The sequence below is a fragment of the Typopeltis vanoorti genome, chromosome 19 (assembly GCF_054136105.1).
Source record: "Typopeltis vanoorti isolate ZY-2024b chromosome 19, IOZ_Tvanoo_1.0, whole genome shotgun sequence".
NCBI classification, from domain to species: domain Eukaryota; kingdom Metazoa; phylum Arthropoda; class Arachnida; order Uropygi; family Thelyphonidae; genus Typopeltis; species Typopeltis vanoorti.
The window spans coordinates 4,828,679-4,849,486 of record NC_143567.1 but is presented as its reverse complement, the minus strand read 5'-3'; the positions used below and the strand labels follow the sequence as shown (position 1 = coordinate 4,849,486).

Here is a 20,808-nt window from a genome sequence, read left to right as displayed (position 1 = left end):
TTAGCATATATGCGCGATTCCATATTATAAGAATATCTTCAGCAAATCTGACTGAACGTATTCATTTCAGACAAATTATGGAGACTACAGCTTTGTTAGAATTTTTATTTTAATTTCCTAATGTTTTGACCTTCATATTAAGCTCATCATCTGGAGTATATATGCATATATACAGAGACAAGCTATATTACATTTCAAACACTGCCAAAGAGAGAATGATTGATCAACTGTTATTCTACTGATCATTGACCTCTAGTAGAGGAAAAAAATACATCAAAACTATATTCCATTTAAATATCAGAGAACACATTCATATAGATAGTTTTATCACAACAAACGTGGTATCTTAATTTAACATTAGAGTTAAGGTCCTGAATTACTTAGTCCTATTTATAATTAACTCTTAGACAAAAAAAGATATGTGAGTAGAATATGTGCCTTCCATATTCTTGAGATTTTTAGACCATAATTATTGTTAATATTAGGGTGGTTGATAAGAATTTCACAAGCCTCCTTAAATTTATTCATACCATATTTTGGTGTGATGTAGACAACATGTGCCTTTCCTGTCAGTTCTATGTAGAGTATTCAGGACATGATCAGAAAGTGGGATTTACTATAGTTATTATATTTAATGTGCCATTTATGTTCCTTTTTTCGGATAGGAATTGTGCATCCTGTTTCAATTATATAGGGCAAATTACAGGTGCAACGAATATGGTATACTCTAGGATTTTCAATATTATTCCTCAGAGGAACTGGATCCTTGGATGAGTTGAATAAGTTCTTTAATTTTGCAGGAGTTTTGCAGGAGGTTCAAAGGTGACATTAAGGTTGTATTTCTGTAGTATTCTGTTTATTTTGTCTGATATCCCTTTAATGTATGGAATGGTTACAGTTTTATTGTTATCTACTTTACTTTACTTTACTTTTGTTTTTAAGTGTAGTATTTTTGCTGTAGCTATTTTTCTGGAAGGTATTGCTGATAATTTTTAATTCATCGTTAAGAACTTGTTCACTGGAGAAAATTTCAAAGCCCTGTTTTTTAAGTGTGTTAATTACACGTAATTTTTGTGTTGGGTGGTGTTATGAGTTTGTATATATTGGCTAGTATGTGTAGGCTTCCAGTAAACAGTGAAGGAAAGACTGCCAGAAGGTAGCGTGTGACAAGTGTATCTAGAAAAGGAAGCATGTTCTGACTTTCAATCTCAGTTGTGAATTGTATGCGTTTATACAGTGGAAAGTGTCTAATGTTTGGCGGCCATGGGACCAGATAGCGAAAACATCATCAACGTATCTAAGCCAGACTTGGGATTTAAAAGTAAAGGAATCTAGAGCACATTGCTCAGAAAAGATTCCACATAAAATTTAGCAATTGGGAGGTGGGGGGATAATGATGAGCCCATGGCTGTGCCTTCTTATTGTAGGTAGAAAGTGTTTTTCCACACAGAATAGCAAGGACATAGTGCATGTGCAAAGGCTGCTGTGATATTGGGTGGGGATTTGTCCTGTAATAGAAGAATTATGTCACTGATTGGAACATTTGTGAAAAGGGCAGAAAAACTGACTAATAAATCACTTTTTTTCCAATGTGATGTCTTTAATTTGGTTTACAAAGTGTTGTGTGTTTTTAATATAGGAGGGGGAATAACCTACTGTTTCGTATATGCTGAGGACATCATGCATGAAGCTTTGGATGAACTCAAGACAGGAATTAGGATAGGTGGCAGATTTGATCAGTAATCTGAGGTATGCTGATGATACTGTACTCCTCTGTAATGACAAGGAAGAACTAGGACAAATTCTTGATAAAGTTAGCAAGATCAGTAATAACAGAGGACCAACTCAATCCTAGCAAGACAAATATTGTGATTTTCAAAGGATATAAAAATATGGAAGCGCTTGAGAAACAAGTGTACCTTAATGGAGAAAGTGAGGAAATCATTAAGTTTGAGTTCCTGGGATTCATTATTAATGTGAGGAATTGCTGTTCAGAAGATGTCAGAAGAATATTAGGAATGGCTAAAACAACAGCCAGAGACTTGTCTAAAATCTGGAAGGATGGATCTATCTCCATGGGAACAAAGTTAACGATTTTGGATGCAGTTGTTTTTCCAACAATGACTTATGGATGTGAGACTTGGAACCTAAAGAAGTCAGATAAGAAAAGGATATCTGCTTTTGAGATGTGGTATTGCAGATGGCTGTTGAGAATATCTTATACTGAAAGGTGTACAAATGAATGGGTGTTAGAAAAGATCAGTAGAACTTCAAGGCGCTCCTTAAGGATATTGAAGAAAGTTAAAATATTTTGGACATGTTGAAAGGATGGAAGGAGGATTTCTCAGAACAGTAATAGAAGGTCAAGTTCCTGGAAAAAGATGAAAAGGTAGACCATCAATGAGATGGATGGATGGATGGTGTGTGTGTATGTATGTGTGTGTGTGTGGAGTGACTGATTTTCAAAGAGTCAAAGCCTCCATGAAGGCATACAACACGACTACATGGTGAAGCCTGGCGTGGCACATCGCCAAGCATTGGAGTGACCATACGGCCTCTCTGGAGCCCCGTGAACAGATGGATGGATGGATGAATAACTTACCAACTCCTTGAGTGTTGACATTAGTTTCTTTGGCTAGATGATAATTGGGGCTATCTATACCTCGATTATCGGCTGGAGCGGTACGTTCTTCTTGTGAATCTTGGGTAAACTGTAAATTCTCGAGCAATGAGCGTAGTGTGGTAGCAGTTTTTTTTAAATGTATCCTCAGGCTAGGAAGTGATTGATTTAAGTAATTTTTCTGGTTTCTTTTTTATCCGATTAGTTGGGTAAAATGGTGTTTTAATTTAACATGAGAGTTGTTATATTAGAGTTAAGATCCTGGATTACTTACAGTCCTATTTATTAAATTATAAATAAAGACACCACTTTTGTTCTAATAAAACTATCTATATGAATTTGTTCTCTGATGATGTTATAAATAGCTTTGGAATTTGAATATCTATAGCTTTGAAGTATTTTTTTTTCTCCACTAGAGGTCAGGCCAGCAGAATAATGGTTGATCAAATCATTGTCTCTTTGGCATACTGTTTGAAATGTAATATAGCTTGTCTCCTATATTACATTTCAAACAGTACTCGAAATGATGATTTTAATGTAGAGGTCGAAATGTCAGGAAATTAAAGTAATTAATTCTAACACAGTTTTTAGTCTCCATAACTTGCCTGAAATGAATGCTTATCACTGTGTAACACTAAAGGAAAGGAAAAAGAAAGTGACTGAATGTATGACTGAAGACAATTGAGCCGAGAATTAAATATCCCCTTTTGCAGTAACACTTTCCAGTTCGATCAACTCCAAAAACACATTTACGGCTGAACTCATTTCACTGTCCAATATACAATTTTGATTAAATAATACTTCATGGTAATTCCAGACAGCTGAAGAAGACCCAAAACACGATGCTACCCATCATGTGCTTCAAGTTCTTTCAACTTTTAAGAGTCAGTTTCAATTGAGTTTGTGCACTCTGACATTTTTTGTCAATGTCCTATACATAACAGTTTGTCAATAAATGCTTTAAATCTATCAATACCTGCATTTCACAATATCATCAGTCGATCATTAAACTAATCAGTGATTAGCATGATGACACAATTAATGAAGGTAATTTTTCTTTCATTTGTTTCATAACTTCACTTTTACAATCCATTATAACAGCTGCACCATCATGTATGATAGATATGTCAGACTAAGTGAGATTTTAAATAGTTTTCCATTATACCGTATCACTGAAGACATTTGTGAGAATTAAATCTCTTTTACAGTAATGCTTTCCAGTTTGATCAAGTCCAAAAACATATTTATGGCTGAGCTCATTTCACTATCCAATATACAATTTTAGAGTGTATGTGACTAAAGTGGATTTGCTACACAACATGATTGATTCATTAGTGAAATTTTACTGTTTGAAATAATGATTTTATTAGTCTTTATTTTTCTTCTTCTTTTTTTTTTTTTCTCATTTCATAACGTTATCTGAATATCTTAAACTACTAGTGCATGGTTTAGGATGTTCATGCAAGCATTAGTTAAATGAATAATATGACCCGTGTCAATCTCATTAAATTCTTGTTGTCAGTCTGATTCAAAATGATGGACCAATTTTCTATGGCTTTCTTATATGTGGCATGAAAAATTTTTCTGTTATTAATGTTCATGAGATAAACACTTTCAAGGGCTCTTTCTCAGCTTCTACACGCAGTTCTTTAACATATTTATGCTCTGCTTTTTTTCTTATGATCGAAAATTTCCTCTCTTATAGATAGTTGCCAAAATGGATAACCTTATTGTTTGTCTATTCCTTAGAAATCTTCATGCCTTTTCCACTCTAAGGATTCCAATTCATTTACATAATGCACTTCCAAGACTCTTATTTTGACAGTTTAGGCACTGATATTTCATACAGAAGTAATTTTGTTGATCTACAGTCCAGTAACTTAGCCAGTCATTTATGTCAGTCATACCTTGATGTTGGATGTAGATGACATCAAAAACTATCTTTGACACAGCCTCTGTAGTTAATTCTTCTTTCATTTCTTTACTTGCTTATAATTTCTTAACTGTAGCAAGGGAAAATAAACTAGTGATTGTTTTAATTTTTTTACTCTACAATTCAAGACAGCTTGTATATCACTTCTTAGGTGAACAGAACATCTGCAAAAGTTGAATAAAGCTCACAAAATGATTTAACATGTTACAAATAAGTAATGAGAAATCTCCATGTGGTGTACTTGATCTTGGAAGGATGTGAAAATTTGTTGCATGCTTTATATTGCAGATATATGAGATATATATTGGTAGCTTAGTATTGGAATAAAAATTACCCTGAAAAACATCCCTCCCCACAGACACCTTACTGCACAAATGAAAAATCCAAAGTAAGTTTTATTGTAGCGCTAAAACATATATAGACACAATCAATGTATATTATATTTAGTGAAAAATATAGTAATTAAAGTATTTAGTGTAATTAGAAACAACTGGAATGAAAATAACCCTATATAGTAAAAACATCCTTCTGCAACAGACACCATTATGCATAATCATAAATCAAACAAAGAGAAAGTTTTATTGTAGCACCAAATATACAGTCCTACATGTGACGTGAGAGACAGCCTGGCATGAAGGTAGTAGATATATAAACATGTAAGTAATTTAATATTCTTAAAATAGATATAAAATATTAAATAAAATCTTAGCTGTTATTTAAATAGCTAAGTTATTTAAATAATAGATAAAAGTGTAAAAAAAAAAATACTGAATATTTCTAAATGTTCAGCACTATCAGTTGTGCATCAATGTAATGCTTCCCTGTTCATGAAAGTGCTAGCATAATATACCGTTGCATTGCAACCCCCCCCCCCCCCCCAGTGGATGTGGAGGATGTCGATGAGTAGAATTAACGAGGTTGTGGTTCTTTTGTATAAGGATCATATCACATGGATTATTCTGTACACATATGATCACCAGGTTTTCAAAGTGATGAGGATAAGTTGTAAAGAGTCTAGAGATGTTTGATTTAGATTTCAGTCTCTGTCTTCATACCCAACATTCCAGGTTGAGGAAATATTTGTGGATAGGAGGAGGGATATGATTGAGAAATTAGTTGATAAGGGAGAATTTCTTGCTGGAGAGTCGATAGTGGAATGCATTACCAGAAGGTATGGTGTGTAAATGACGTTAAAGCATAACTTATGAACTGTGTGTGTGTGGTATGTTGACCTTTCATGGTGAATCTTTTTACTCTGTGAAGGACTATTGATAATAACGTGCACAAAAAGTCCTGAGCTAGCAACTTCAGAGGTTAATTTTTCTGCCCTGGTCGATCACTATGCAGGTGCCCTTTTGATGAAGTTTTGATCATTTCAATTCAGTCTAAGTCGAAATGAATTTTTGAATGCCAGCAGCTGTACTGAACAGGTAATAGATGATTGATTAAAAATACAAAATACAAAGAAATGCCCACAACCATTTTGCATGATCAGAAATAACTGCTTCTTGTTAACTACTCTTGTACAGTTATATATGATATTAGAATAATGGAAATAATTGGGTAATTGTAGAATATTTTTAATAACTTAATAAAGTGCTCAGATTTTTAACTCCCCTCCCCCATTATTTTTCACTGTTTAAGGCCAAAACCAGGAGATTTACGAAGTATCTGCATTGAGAAAAGCTCTGAACCTCTTGGTATACAGATCAGTTGTGGAGCTGGTGGTGGTATATTTGTCTCTTCAGTAAGTGAAAATAGTTTAGCAGCACAAGCAGGCCTGCAGATTGGAGATCATTTACTAGAGGTTAGTGTTAATCTAATGTACTTTGTTTATTTATTTTTGTTATTCTTTCTTTGAGTAATAATGTTTCATAAATGATAATATATATAATTCATTCATTCTACTGTGTTTTTAATCTATGTTCATGTTCTTATTTTATTTATTTTTCCTGTTGTTTCTTTGACCTGTGTTTCACTCCATTTCATGAACTTGTTTTTTTCACTGGATTCGAATAGCTGCATATTGCAGTTTATTGCTAATCAATATATAGTATGATGTTTTCTGAAGACTGGTGGTAAAAGAGATGAATGAAGAGAAAATAGTCTGGTTTTGTGAATTTTAAGATGGACTGTGAAAATGGTTGCTGCATTTGTATTTACAGGATCATCATGAAAAAGTGGGAATCATAGATATCAATTCTAATATACACTGCTGTTGGTACGTCCTTCTTGGCTCTATGGTTTGCCATCTTGTTGTAATGTTGTTCTTAATAAAGTCAATTAATTGCTGGTTGATTACTAATCAAAATGTAGGGAAATTTATATATTTATACTGCGCCACCCTATATTTAGATTAGTCTATGTGAAATAGTAGAATCAGTTTTCAATTAACTTAGCAGTCTCCTTATTCATACAGGCTGAATTTAATATTTTTCACTTAGGGCTCCCGCAAGGTTCGAACTTTTTATGAACGGTGCAATGAAAAAGAATCAGGCACACACAATATTGAAATGAACAAAACAAAACATTTAATACAAGGTTATATGACAAATACATAAATTTAACTCTGAAAAAAGATAACAATTAACTTAGTTCTTCAGGTCAAAACATTCATACTAAATTAGACTACAAATATTCAGATACAAAATTCACAGTTCTCTCAATAACAAAGATTGTTCATGCTGATCAATACTACAGAATTTTTTGCTAAATAAATTTGCTGGTAACACTCTGTTACACTCTATATTTAACACTTAGCAAGCACTTATAACATTATTAATCACGGCAGTTATTGCTTCAAGGGGAATCATTTTCAACTTCTAACTTCGGGCTAAATTCAGTGAAATGCCACAGTAAATGTTAGGATATTCGAGACGGAACTATCACTTAAACCTTCACACTGAATTAAAATAAAATAGGACTGTTCTTACCGAGATTAATCCTTGCACATCAGATTTAATGTGAGCACATTTCAAACTATATTCACTTGTTACTTCGATGGAACACTATTCAAAAGAATTCTTCAAGGAGATAACTGAATCATTATTTATCACACTACACAATTCTTGACGGGCTTACTATAAGAGAGAATAATTATTCCATGTTTACTACTGTATAACAAATTGAGCTTTGTACAATCCCCTTCTTTAAAGCGATATAGGGATATGTAGTAATTCTAAAACTTAGTGAATTTATTCTGAATCTTCTATTTATCTTCTGGTCTTTTAGTTATCTCATTACGGCACTAAATTCCTATTACTGCCACCGCTGACTTTACTCTCAGCTATCTATAAGTTTTCTCCTCGTCTCCGTACACTTCTGAATGCTACTCCCTTGAATTTCCTGCCCTTCAGTGTTTTTGTTTACTTTTTCCTCTCCTTATATGCCTTCCTTCTTCTCGCCTAAAACTTGTTCACTCCGTCCAACTTATTAATTTCTCTTCTCCCGATTATTGAAGCTCACGCCCTACGCTCGCACGTTCTCTTTTATTTCTATCTCCATGGCAACGATCAAAAAAGAACGTAAACATAAGCATTAGCATTACATAAGGTCATACTTGTACACTGAGTAATGAAAAGTAATAATAAAAATATTATAGTTACTTAATTTCTCTTCCATTTCATTTACAAATAATAATAATAAAATATATGTTACAGTTTATATAAGGCACATAAAAGTTACATACATAGAATTCCTCATAATATTATTGAAGGAATAAAGTAATAAGATAAATGTTATTTACTACAGAGTCCTTTCAATAGTATAATATACATTAAAATTATATAATTAAATAATAGCTGATAAAATTCAAGGATGATACATGAATAATAAATCTTAAGCAAGGGACTAACAAATAATATTTAAACAAGTCTTGCTTAGTATATGGTAGATTATGTTAAATGTGAATGAAGAATAAAAATATACAAAACAATTTCATTCACAGTTTAACACTGCTGACTATGAATGCATAAAAGTTCTTCAACCAACTAATAATTACTGAGGTCTAACCAGATGAATAACTTCCTATGCCAGTTCTGTTAGGGTTTTGTTTGATATTGTTGACCCATATCATTCTGGATGTACTTGTTTTCCTAACAAATTTTGATTCACCAGAGGGGCAGAGCCCCCCACCCCCTAGCATATATATAAAAGAGAAAAATAGATAGAATGCTGGCTTGGGTAGCTGAAATTTTCTCAGTTTTCATCCCATAGTTAACTATGCAAATAAAACAGAGAAAGAATTTTTAATAAAATTGATTCACCATAAAAGTAGTTACTGAGAATGTGACCAGACTTTTTAAATATTTGCATGCAAAGAAAGAAACAAAAAAGATTGGATCCAATGTTCAATACATTCTTGATCATTAGCAGTTATCTTTTGATGTAAGGCAAGCACTTATTCTCAATCTAGGTTGATTTTTCATTTGAATTGTTTGATATGTAATCAAATGTATTGATTGCATTTCTTATAGAAAACTATTTCTATAAGAAGCTATTATTTAGCTTTTTGGTTGCTCTTAAACAGTTATGAAACCAGCACCAAATTTTCAGAACTTCTTAATGGAATTTGGAGTCCATTTCATAGATTTTTTTTTCTTTTTTTATAAAGAGTAAATTATGTCAATATAATGGCCTATTCATTTTTGAATAAAACTAAATTAAAATAAATTTAAAAAAATGGAAAAAATAGCACAAAGAATGAAAATTGACTCCTACAATCCTGCTCTTTTTCTTAGTTAATCAGAAAAACATTCTAAGTGTACTGGACTTTACACTTTCAGTTTTGAAGGTTGACAGTATTTTTTAGTTGTAATGGCTTATTGTCATGTTATTATTTTAGTATGTGTATATACTTGATTACATATTATATACTTAATCAAGTATATATAATATGTAAATCACTTGATCAAATTATCAAGTGATCAAAACCTAATGCTAAAAATAACATTACTTTTGGGATGACCTGAACTGAGTAAGTCATATAACCAAAGTTGAAAATTTAAAAACTGCCTACTTTTGTGATTTGCCATCAATGGGATGTCTGTCTTTTGTGTACATATTATGTAAACAAATCTAAACAAACTGATTATTATAACTTCAGTTTTTCTTTTTTTCCTAACGTGACACCATTCTAGAGAATCAGATTGGAGATAAAAATGCATTATATTATGATTATTATTAAGAGATGCCAATGATGCAAAGATAGGCAGGGCAATCAGGGATGCTACTGATATTGAGCACTTACAGAATGATTTGAAGATGGAAATTTGGACAGATGTAAATGACTCTCAGTTTAATGTTAATAAGTCTAAGGTTGTTCACTTTGGTGTGATGGTATTTCCAACAGCATATGAACAGGATTATGCAACAAGAAACTGATGAGGCTGTAATGGTAGATAGGAATTTGAAATGCAAAGGTCTCATAGCAAAAAATTGCAAATACAACTCAAACGATAATTTACAATGTTGAAGCAAACCATAATGTGTAAGAAGAAGGAACAGAAGTAATTTTTCCTTCTTTCTTTTTCCATTCCATCTGTTGTTCATTGGAACAGCCCACTTATATACTTGCTGGTGTATATACAGAGTCCGTCAAAAAACGTATACACACTTCAGCAAAAGAAAAACCTGTGTAAAATTGTAATACTAAATTCATACAGACATCAAGGGATGAATACAAGTTACCTTTGAACTTTTACAATTACACAAGGTACTCAAAGTGGTTACCATTAGCGTCCAGACACTTATTATTATGGCGAACTACTGTTTGGGCAACGTTGGTCAAAGTGTCCAGTGGGATTGCTGCACATGCTGTTTCAGTTCTTTCCGAAGGGCCACCAGTGTAGCTGGTGTTCTACGATACACTACATCCTTTAGAGTCCCTCATAGGTAGAAGTCCAAGTGTTAAATCAGGAGAACATGGAGGGAAGTCAACTGCACCTCTTTGTCCTATCCATTGTCCCTGCAAACTCTCATTGAGGTAAGCTCTCACATCTCAGTGGTAGTGTGGTGATGCAGCATCTTGTTGGAAGATGGGTCTCTGTACCATCGGTCTCAAACTTATCACGAATACATACAAGTGTCAGGTGCATTGCAGGTTGTGTTGCAAACTCGTGCCTCCATTGTCGTTGAATTTCAACAACATTCTCAATTTGAAATACCACTTTAAAATGGTCTTGTGTTCCTTGAATGATGCCTCGACCATTTTGTTGCACTGTCCTACTGGTCAAGTGTTGATGGTAGTATTCATGTGAGTAATGACATCCTTTGAGAGAACATCATACTACACATTGCTACTGTAATTCGATCCAACTTTGAAAAAAGTCCATAGATGACATCTGTTAAAGTGTATATAAATTTTTGTTTGACAGACTCTGTATTAGTAATATTATAACGCTTACCTCCCCCATCATCCCTCCTAATGCTTCCCCCCAGCACTCACAGCATCCGGGGGGGGGGGCTACCACCCAGGTTAAGAACCACTGATCTGTTTGGATCACATTATGAAAGAAAGTGGCATTAGGCCTGATATTAGAATTGGATATTGTCAAACTTAGCTCTTTGCTTTATGCAGATGATGTCCTAAACACATCTATTGCACCTCTCCAGGATTCTCTAACTAAATCGAATAACAAATTTGGCATGAAAATCAGGTATAATAAGAATCAGAAACAATGAAATAGGCAGAAACATAGAAAACTTGGGCTGCATTCTGAATAGAAAGCCCATAGAACAAGTAAATTATTTCTCATATTTAAGCACAGTTTTCAGTGAAGATGGCAAGTTAAATATGGAAATAGACAACAAATTAAGTAAAGTTGGTATGGTAAGGAGCACTTGAATAAATGTATATGAAATAAGAGAGAAATTAACCAAAACACTAAACTAGGCAGTATATAAGACATTGTTCAAACCAGTTTTAAGTTATGAATCTGAGAGTTGGGTTAGAAATAAAGCACTTAGTTAAAGATTATAGATATTAGTTAAGATACTTAGTTAAAGACCACAGATATGAGAGTTCTTAGAAAAATTAGGGGTCTGAACATATGGCATCAATTATGATCACATTAAAAATGAAGACATTAGGAAGTTGTTTGCATTCAAGAATGTGTGAGCAGGGCTAATCACCCCAATTGTGAGTGGTTTCAACACATGGTGTTGAAACCACTCACAATACTGCATTCGTCAATAGGGATTCATTCATTGCATGTAATAATCTTGGGAATGTAAACTTTACATTTAACTGCTTTAAGAATGTAATGTGCCATATGCTTTCACTGCTTACTCCTTTCTCATGTGCACATTGTGCGGTAGACTTCTGTGGTGAGCGTGTAAATTGTTTCAACACCATAGCCGAGGAAGCAGGACGTTGCTGTGTGAGGCCTCCCAGATCTTTCCTTGTGCACATCACACACAGTACCATGGGTGTCAAACTTATCACGAAAACGTGCAGTTGTCAGGCATGCTGGAAGTTGTGTTGTAAATTCACGTCTCCATTGTTGTTGAATTTCAACAACATTTTCAAATATGAAATACCACTTTAAAATGGTCTTGCGATCCTTGAACGACAATCATGGCTTGGCCATTTTTACTGTCCTACTGATCAAGTGTTGATGCTAGTATTCATGTGAGTGATGACATCTTTTGAGAGAACATCATACTACACATTGCTACCGTAATTTGATCCAGCTTTGAAAAAAGTCCATAGATGACATCATTAAAGTGTATACATTTTTTTGACAGACTCTGTATATGCAGTTCTTTAGAGGGCGTAGTGTTAAGATTTTTCTCTCATCTCTTCAACTTTTTGCGTATTGATTGTATTGGTTCAATTATAATCTTTCATATTGCATGACTATGAAAAGGTTCTTTGAAATAAATCAAATGAACTTAATGTCAGACTGTCATATGGGGAGAGGGGGGGAATTAGCTGAACTCAGTAAGCTTGGTAAACTATTTTGAGAATATGAAATGCAGTTTGCTGCTTTTTCAAAATATAAATGTTCACTTATTGTTTTCAGTCCTTATATGTATTTGTTACAATTTAGTGTAAATAATTCATACTTTAAGAACTTAAAAATTATCTCACATTTATTTCTGTACCAAAATATTTTGCTAATCATTCACCAACAAAAACAGCTGCTTTTTAGAGGGCACTACTGCAGTTACTTGTTAAGTAACTAGCTATGTTTCTCTTGTTATCTTTTTTCTATCAACAGATACATCTCTTTCATTGATAAAAAGATGCTGCACATATGCGATTAAGCTTGTAGTAAGGGTATTACTTAAAGCTGTTTTTTCATTATTTTGTCATATACATTGGCATTTTTAATTTTGCTAATATATATAAATATTTCCACCTTGATCTTGCATCTTGTAAATAATATTCTGATGAGAGGTAGTTTTCTCTCTCTCTCTTTTTACAGTATATTAAATAACAGTTAGGTGTAGGTAGTATAACACGTTCACTTAAAATATATATATTACTTGGCATCTCTATCCAAGTGTTTGACATCAATTAGCAGATATATTTTAAATTCAGTAATAAGCTTTATATTTTTTTTGTAATTTCCAGGTGTGTGGGATTAACATGCGAAGTGCTACATATGGTTTAGCTGCTAATGTTTTAAGGCAGTGTGGAGACAGCATAACAATGCTAGTTCAATATAATCCTGAGAGTGAGTATTGTGTATTTTTAGAAATTTCAGTTTTGTTGTCATATTCAGTATTTTCATCTTCATATTGAGAGAATGTGAAATCATCTTAAAAAAAAAAAAAAGATTATTAGCAGAGACTTCCCTGAAGTCAGGAATCAAGGTTGGCCACATATCACCTACACCAGCAGTGATACCTTTTCTTGAATTCATTCACACTATCTTCACTTACTATCTCCAGAGGTGACCCATTCCAATCTTACATTACCATGAAAGAAAAATCTAGCTCTCATCGCTTTCTTGATTTTTCTTCCATAGTATGCCCTCTCATCTTCTCCTCACCTTTCATAAAATGAAACATTCCATTCACTGACATCCTGTATGGGTCTTTCAGACTTTGTCCCTCTTTGCTAGTGTGTGCAGTCCACAAATTCTCAATCTGTTCCTCATAATCTGCATTCCGCTGTTCAATATCATCTTTAACACGTTTTAACATTAACATTTTTAACACTTGCACCCATTTCACTAATTCACACAATCATCCAGGTGATTTATATCAAGGCCTTGTAACTATAGGATACTTTAAATCTTGCACACTCACATCCTCCATTCACCACTTTTTGATGTCCGTCAGTCAGTCATCCTCTTATCCAAGCTAATACAGTAATTTATAATCTTATGTGTCATCCTTTATTGCAATTACTACATCAACATAAAAGTTGTATTCTCTCAGAAGCTTATTATAAAATCTGAGCAAGTTACTCAAACATGTCCCACAATTAAGTAAACTAATGCTGTTCATTATAAAGTATAGATTCTCTGCCACCCATTTCTATATGAATACTCATTACAGCTATCCCAAAATCTTATCCACCACTCCAAATATACTGATAGGTCAACAATTAGACACATTGCATTACTCTTGTGCACTAGGCTTACCATACCCATGTCAGCCATACATTTTACCATATGTTCTTTGGGTTATCATACATTCTTTTTACTTCTGTGGAATCTTCCCTGTTCTGAGACTCAAATTATATAGTCTGTTCAAAGGAATTACCCAGTTCAGCTTGAACACTCTTTTATCATCTGGATATCCCATCATGTCCTTATTGCCAAATTCTTATTCGGCTTGTGTAGTTGTATTACCTCCTCACATCCTGAATTTCATCATCCAGTGTAGAGGTTGTATTGAGCTGTTTGTTGCATACACCAGCTTTTAGCAAAATGGGCACTTTTTAGTTGAAGAGAGTCTTTTGCACCTGCTACTTGTAGTGCATCCTTATTCGTTAGTTATTCATTTACATCATTTCTTTCTTTTACTTGCAACAACTTGAGTCTATTCAGAGCAATCTGTCATGAGAACAGTAGACAAAATACTCTCAAACTCGGGGAGTACTTTAACCTCTGAAATGATTCCGAGTCAATGATAAACAAAGTTATTCAAGAATGTTAATTTTGCTCACATCATCTTTGAGCACCTCCTCACATAAGATGTGAAGGTCAACAATTGTTGCATCAACATTTCACAGAGGATAGCGTAATCAATCACTGATTTTCTATGAAATGGCTACTTTAATTCCTGCGACTTTTGGCTTTGAGCTTACCTCAGAAGCATGGTGTGTTGGAACAAAGTTCTTCACCCTGCAGATTTGAAAGACAAAATTGCACGTCATGTGTGAAACCTCGACAGATCAGTTGCAATACTCTATTGTGGTATCAGCTATTGGTCTTTCACAAAGGCCAGCATATTGAATATCACATCCATTGATCATCCATTGCCTTCATAGCTCTTTGCATCATGTCAGCTCTATGTGATGTGATTTTTGTATCCCATTTTCAGAAGTACATCCCCTCCATGTGAGGCACCTGATTATGGTGGAGGGGATTTTCCAGTGATGGTACTGGCCCTCATTCCTCTTTTTCTTTACTTTTCTTCCCGTACTCTTCGCTCTACTTTTCCTGAGCTGTGCTGTGTGACCGGTGGACATCCAGAAAGTGGGATCCTGGTAGTCCCACACTACTTTGGTCTCTGCTATGACAAGATGGGCAGTCCTGGGTGGCCCAAACAGGACCAATTGGCTAGTGGGCTTGCCTACAAGGATCAAGAGTGCTGCAGTAGTCCAGCAGTTTGTTGTGGTACTTGTATAGCATCTGGGCTAACTTATCATTATCTTATTATTATATTCACCAGCAAGCAATGACTGAGTTCAGTCATTGCTTGCTGGTGAGTGAGCATTCATGTGTCTCTCCATGGTGGGTGGATGGGGAGTTCTAGTGTTGAACACTAGAACTCCCCATCCACTTGAGCATGAACACTTCATCCTACAATGTTTCAGGTACCCTAACAAAGTCCCAAACATCACCCTTGCCTTTGATACTCATAAGCCTCCAACATCTGTTAAAGTAGGGCATCTCAGTTGTCCTGTTAGACTGTACATCCCTAATCCACTAAGATACACTGCCACCTGTACTCAATGTGGTAGTAAAGAGCTGATAACCAATCTTGCTCTTCCAAGAAAACTAAATGTGTAAACTGTCAGAGAGATCATCCAGTGTACTTCCGTGCATATCAGAAGTGAAAGATGAGAAAGAAATATAAAAAATAATAAAAAAGAGAACGAAACATATATCAGGATGCAAAAAAAAAAAAAAGTTAGCCACCAGCACAACTCCTCTGGGATCATCTTATGCTAAGAAGGTAAGTTAAGAAAATGTCAAATTATCAGATTCCACCATTTAATAATTTGGATGCAGCTTTTTTTCCAATGGTGACTATGGATGTGAGACTTGGAACCTAAAGAAGTTTGATAGGAAAAGGATAGCTGCTGTTGAGGTGTGGTGTTACAGAAGGCTGTGGAGGATATCATATACTGAAAGGTGAACAAATGGATGGGTGCTAGAGAGGATCAGTAGAACTTTAAGGATATTGACAGAAGAAAGTTTATATACTTTGTACACATTGAAAGGATGGAAGGAAGATTTCTCATCTGAGTGACCACATGACATCTGTTGATGTCTAATGAACAGATGGATGATAATTTCACCATATCTGCACTTTTATGATCGTGACTGTTTCTCTGTTGAGTATATCAGTCTCATGATATACAGTTCCACTCCAAAATGGTTCCATTCAATGAGAATTCACTTGTGAAAAAAATTATGGAAGGTTATCATTTAAAGCAAACCATCAGACCCTTCCACAGAAAAAATGAATACATAAGTATCCACTGAAAGCAACTTGAACTTGCCCAATGATCCTGATACATCTGATGATGCATTGGAAACTTTTCCAGAGGAGAGATGATTGTCCATACTTCCCAAAATGTAATGAGAAATATAAACCCAACAAGCATTAGTTCTCAACAGTAGGAACATTTTTACAATGGAACTGTCATGAGTTTCACCAGAATATCGATTATATCAAGTACCAGCTGCAGAAACAAACCTTTTTTTTTTTTGTTACTGTCTGCAGGACAATAACAAAAAGCATTTAAAACCTAGTGTGGATCCTACCATTAGGAATATCATTTGTGTATGCAAGTCAGAACTGGAGATGGTCTTGCACATGGAGTAGCTATTTTTGTGGACAGTCATACTCCATTCCATCATACTACTCTGAAAGCAGTAGCGATTCACCTATCTATGGGATTTATAATCACTGTATGCTCAATATATTTACCACTAGGTTAATATATTGAGCATGCAGTGATTTAAATGATATCGAACTTGATAATTGCATGATTCAATTGCCCCAGCACAAACTCCTAATGGATGACTTTAATAGTCATAACATTTTGTGGGATAGCACCAACACAAATAGATGAGGTCTTATTATTGAGCAAATGCTCAACAACTGGGACCGTTCCCTTATTAATAACGGAGCAAATACCTTCTTCCACATGCCTGCCTGCTCTTATTCAGCAGTCAATCTTACAATCTGCTCCCCTACCTATTGCTCAGATGTTGATGAACATACATATGGAAGTGATCATTTTCCTCTTATCAGCACTATGTCTTCACAGTAACCCTGTCCTCCTACACAAATGCCCACAGAATACATTTTTCCATCTTGCAAAATTTAATACTGGAGCAGTCAGCCAAACACCTATTAATGAAGCAGTGAAATATATCACAGATTGTATTGTCCATGCAGCCACTGCAGCAGTTCCAAAAACATCATCCTGATTTCCATGCCATCCAAAGCCTTGGGGGAACTGAGATTGCCAAGCAGTCTAATAAAGATCAAGATGGTATACATTTCTTAGATATTCTGCCATGACACACTTAATAGCATTGAAACGTGCTCAAGCCAAGTCACGCTATGTGAGATGTCCAAGTCAAAACCAATCCTTGTTTAAATTTATGTCAATGATTAATCAAACAACCAGTGCAAAAACTGTCTTGGGGAAAATCCAGAAGATCAATGGTAGATACAGAACACACTGTTTGTCTAACTTGGATCATAATGGTTGTATTGTTGCTGATCCCATAGCTATTGTAGACACTTTGGGAGAAAACTTTGCCAGGATCTCAACGACAATTTCCTATCCTCCTGTTTTTTTTTAATTATGAAAGAACAACAAGAGAAACAGTGACTATGCTTTTGTACCAAGAGGATTGAGCTATACAATTTACCATTTGTTAAGGAGGAGGAGCTAAAAAGAGCACTTCCCTCTCTTCCCATAATGCAGTTGGCCTAGATGACATCCATTTTGAAGTGATAAAACACCTCCCATCATCTTCTATGGATCTTTTTCTCTTCCTTCGAAGACTACACAACAGAAGACTTACAGAAGAAGAGTTTCCGGACTCTTGGCATAGGTCATTTGTCATTGCTCTTCCAAAGTCAGGCAAGGATCTAGTCCAACAATTATTGTCCCATTCTTTGACTAGCTGTCTTTATTAAGGTCTTGAAAAGAGTGGTAAATGCAAGGCTTCTTTGGCACTTAGAAAGCAACAACCTTCTTTCCAACACATGATCTGGCTTTCGTAGATACCAAAGCACCGTATCCTGCAACCTCTAACTTTGTCAACTGCAAGTCTCAAACACTCTCGTCTGTCTACTTTCAATCCCAATGGTCCAAAATCAACTTTGGTCCATTTAGTCCATTTAGAAACATAAGAGATGCTTTCCTGAAATGAGAACATGCGGTTTCAATGTTGTTTGACAAGGAAAAAGCCTATAGCCTGGAGATGTTGCATATTAAAAGGCCTGTTTAATCTTGGTCTGAGGTGGTATCTTCATGTTTTTATTAAGAACTTTCTATCCAGCAGTGTCTTCCACGTCTGAGTGGGAAGCACATTATCTTGACCATATCTTCAAGAGAGGGGGGGGAGGGTTGCTCAAGCCTCTGTCTTAAGTGTGATCCTCTTTTGCTAGTAAAGTAAACTCAGTCACTGAACAGCTTCCTCCCACAGTAAGCAATTACTTTTAAGCTGATACTCACAATTTCCCTTCACTTCCATGGCATGAGGGTCATTGAAAGACACCTTCAACAAGCTATTGATTGTGTCTTTTCATGGGTTCTGATTATCTGCAGAAAAAAAACTGTCTGTGTACACTTTTGCCAGAAATGCACTCTCCACTACAATCCTGATTTGGGAGAAACTATTATCCCTCTCATTTCAGATGCCAAGTTTTTGGGACTCATCTTTGATAGAAAGCTAACTTTCTTTACATGCATTCGTCATTTTCAGGATAAGTGCAGAAAAGCATTGAATATTTTCTGCACTCTTCCTCTACAGAATGGGTGCTGCTCATGTTTCCTGCTCTGCATTTATTGTACACTTGTACGTTCAAAGCGTTATTATGGATCCCATTTTACATGGAAGAGCATGTAAAACTGGGATAAATGCTCCATTGGGTGGACCTGATCTATCATCAGGGTATCTGATTAGCTACCGGTGCTTTTTACACATCACCCATTCAAAGTCTTTATGTTGAATCAAATGAATCCCCTCTCTGTTACTTAGACGAAAACATTTCACCTAATTATGCCCTAAAAACGAAGTTCCTTCCAGATCATCCTACATGGACTAGTCTGTTTTCTCTACATTGGGAGATCCTATATCACACACACATGAGACTGTCATCTGTCCTTTTGGCATGCACTTTAAAAAGGCTATAGAAGCTATTGGCATGAGTGTTGATAATATTACCTGCACCAAACAAAACAGCATTCCTCCATCGTAGGCATGCACCCTATCCTGCAACCTCTCACTTTGTCAACTGCAGAAGTCTCAGACACCCTCGTCTGTCTACTTTCAATTGTTCAATGCACACAGCATCACACTCTGTTTTCCTGTCCATCTATACTGATTGTTCAAGATCAGAGATCTCTGTTGGCTATGCTACTGTGTTTCCTGACATTACAATCTCCAACCATATCTTAATCGCTTTCAGTAATTATAGAGCAGAGTTGCATGCCATTTAGCTTGCACTTGTGCATATCAAAGAAAACTCCTACCATAATTGCATAATTTATACAGACTCTTTGAGGTCTTTACATGCTATCTCTTCCTCATTATATAATTCACACTAGTGCTTGGTGAGGTGCCACACCTCTTGTATACAAAATGAAGACTTGATTTTGATGATCAGTTGTGTTGGATTCCTCGCCATATCGGAATTAAGGGAAATGATATTGCAGATGTAGCCGCTAGATCAGCTCATTCTTTTTCGACATGCTGTTTGACGGTCCCTTATACTGACCACACCCAGTTTATAAAATCGAAGTTAATTTGCCCAGTGGCAACATTTCTGGCAGGAAGCACTGACGAACAAATTGCTTGAGGTTAAGCCTGAAATTAAGCATTGCAGTCTAGTCAACAAAGGAACAGAAGAGAGGAAGGTGTTCTTTACTAAGCTTCCCATAAGTCACAGTCACCTCATACATTCTTATTTACAGACGGCTGATTACTCACCTATGTGAGAGAAAAGCAACACCCATCTTACCATTAGTCATATTCTGGTGGAGTGCAAGTACTTCACATGAGAGTGCAAGGACATTTTTACTTATCTGATTCAGACAGATTATATAAAGTTTTTAGATTTTTACAGAACATTAATTTATTCAAAAGACATTTGATTATGGATTTGTTTATGTGTAGATACTAAACTTTGTTTGGTATCTACAATGCAGTATCTACATTTAAACAAATGCAATATTTTTTTAAAAATTTGTTTCACTAATTTATCTCTAACTATTTATTGATTTATTTACCTATCAACACTGTGTGTACTGCTGTAACATGTGTCCTGGCACAGTATGACCTTTGCTGTTCTTGCATCACTATTCAATCAGTCAATCAATCAGAAGTACAAGTGGAGGGAGTGTGAAAATGTTTTTATTATTATTTTGTAAGATTTTGAATATACAGATATAGCAATGTCATAAATAAGACTTTTTATTGTAGTGCAGAATTTCTTCATGTCTGAAGCTTTGTTTTCTTCTCAGTTAGATTCTAGTCAGAAATTGTCACTTAAATTTGTTCTGATGATTTGCCAGCTTATTACCAAAGAGTTATCTGAGAAACTCCTCTTACTAGTATGGTGTTACAAAAACACAGAATAACTGTTGTACTAACATTATTAT

At 35.0% G+C, this 20,808-nt stretch overlaps 1 protein-coding gene across 1 annotated transcript in view; it reads left to right on the top strand.

The window, feature by feature from the left end:
* Dlg5 (MAGUK family member discs large 5) overlaps positions 1 to 20,808 on the top strand; it is a 440,912-nt gene that overhangs the window by 278,392 nt on the left and 141,712 nt on the right. The window contains exons 20-21 of the mRNA XM_090409542.1: positions 6,198 to 6,360; positions 13,132 to 13,234. Of these exons, the coding sequence (XP_090265668.1) occupies positions 6,198 to 6,360; positions 13,132 to 13,234 (266 nt within the window). The remainder of the gene's footprint in view (positions 1 to 6,197; positions 6,361 to 13,131; positions 13,235 to 20,808) is intronic.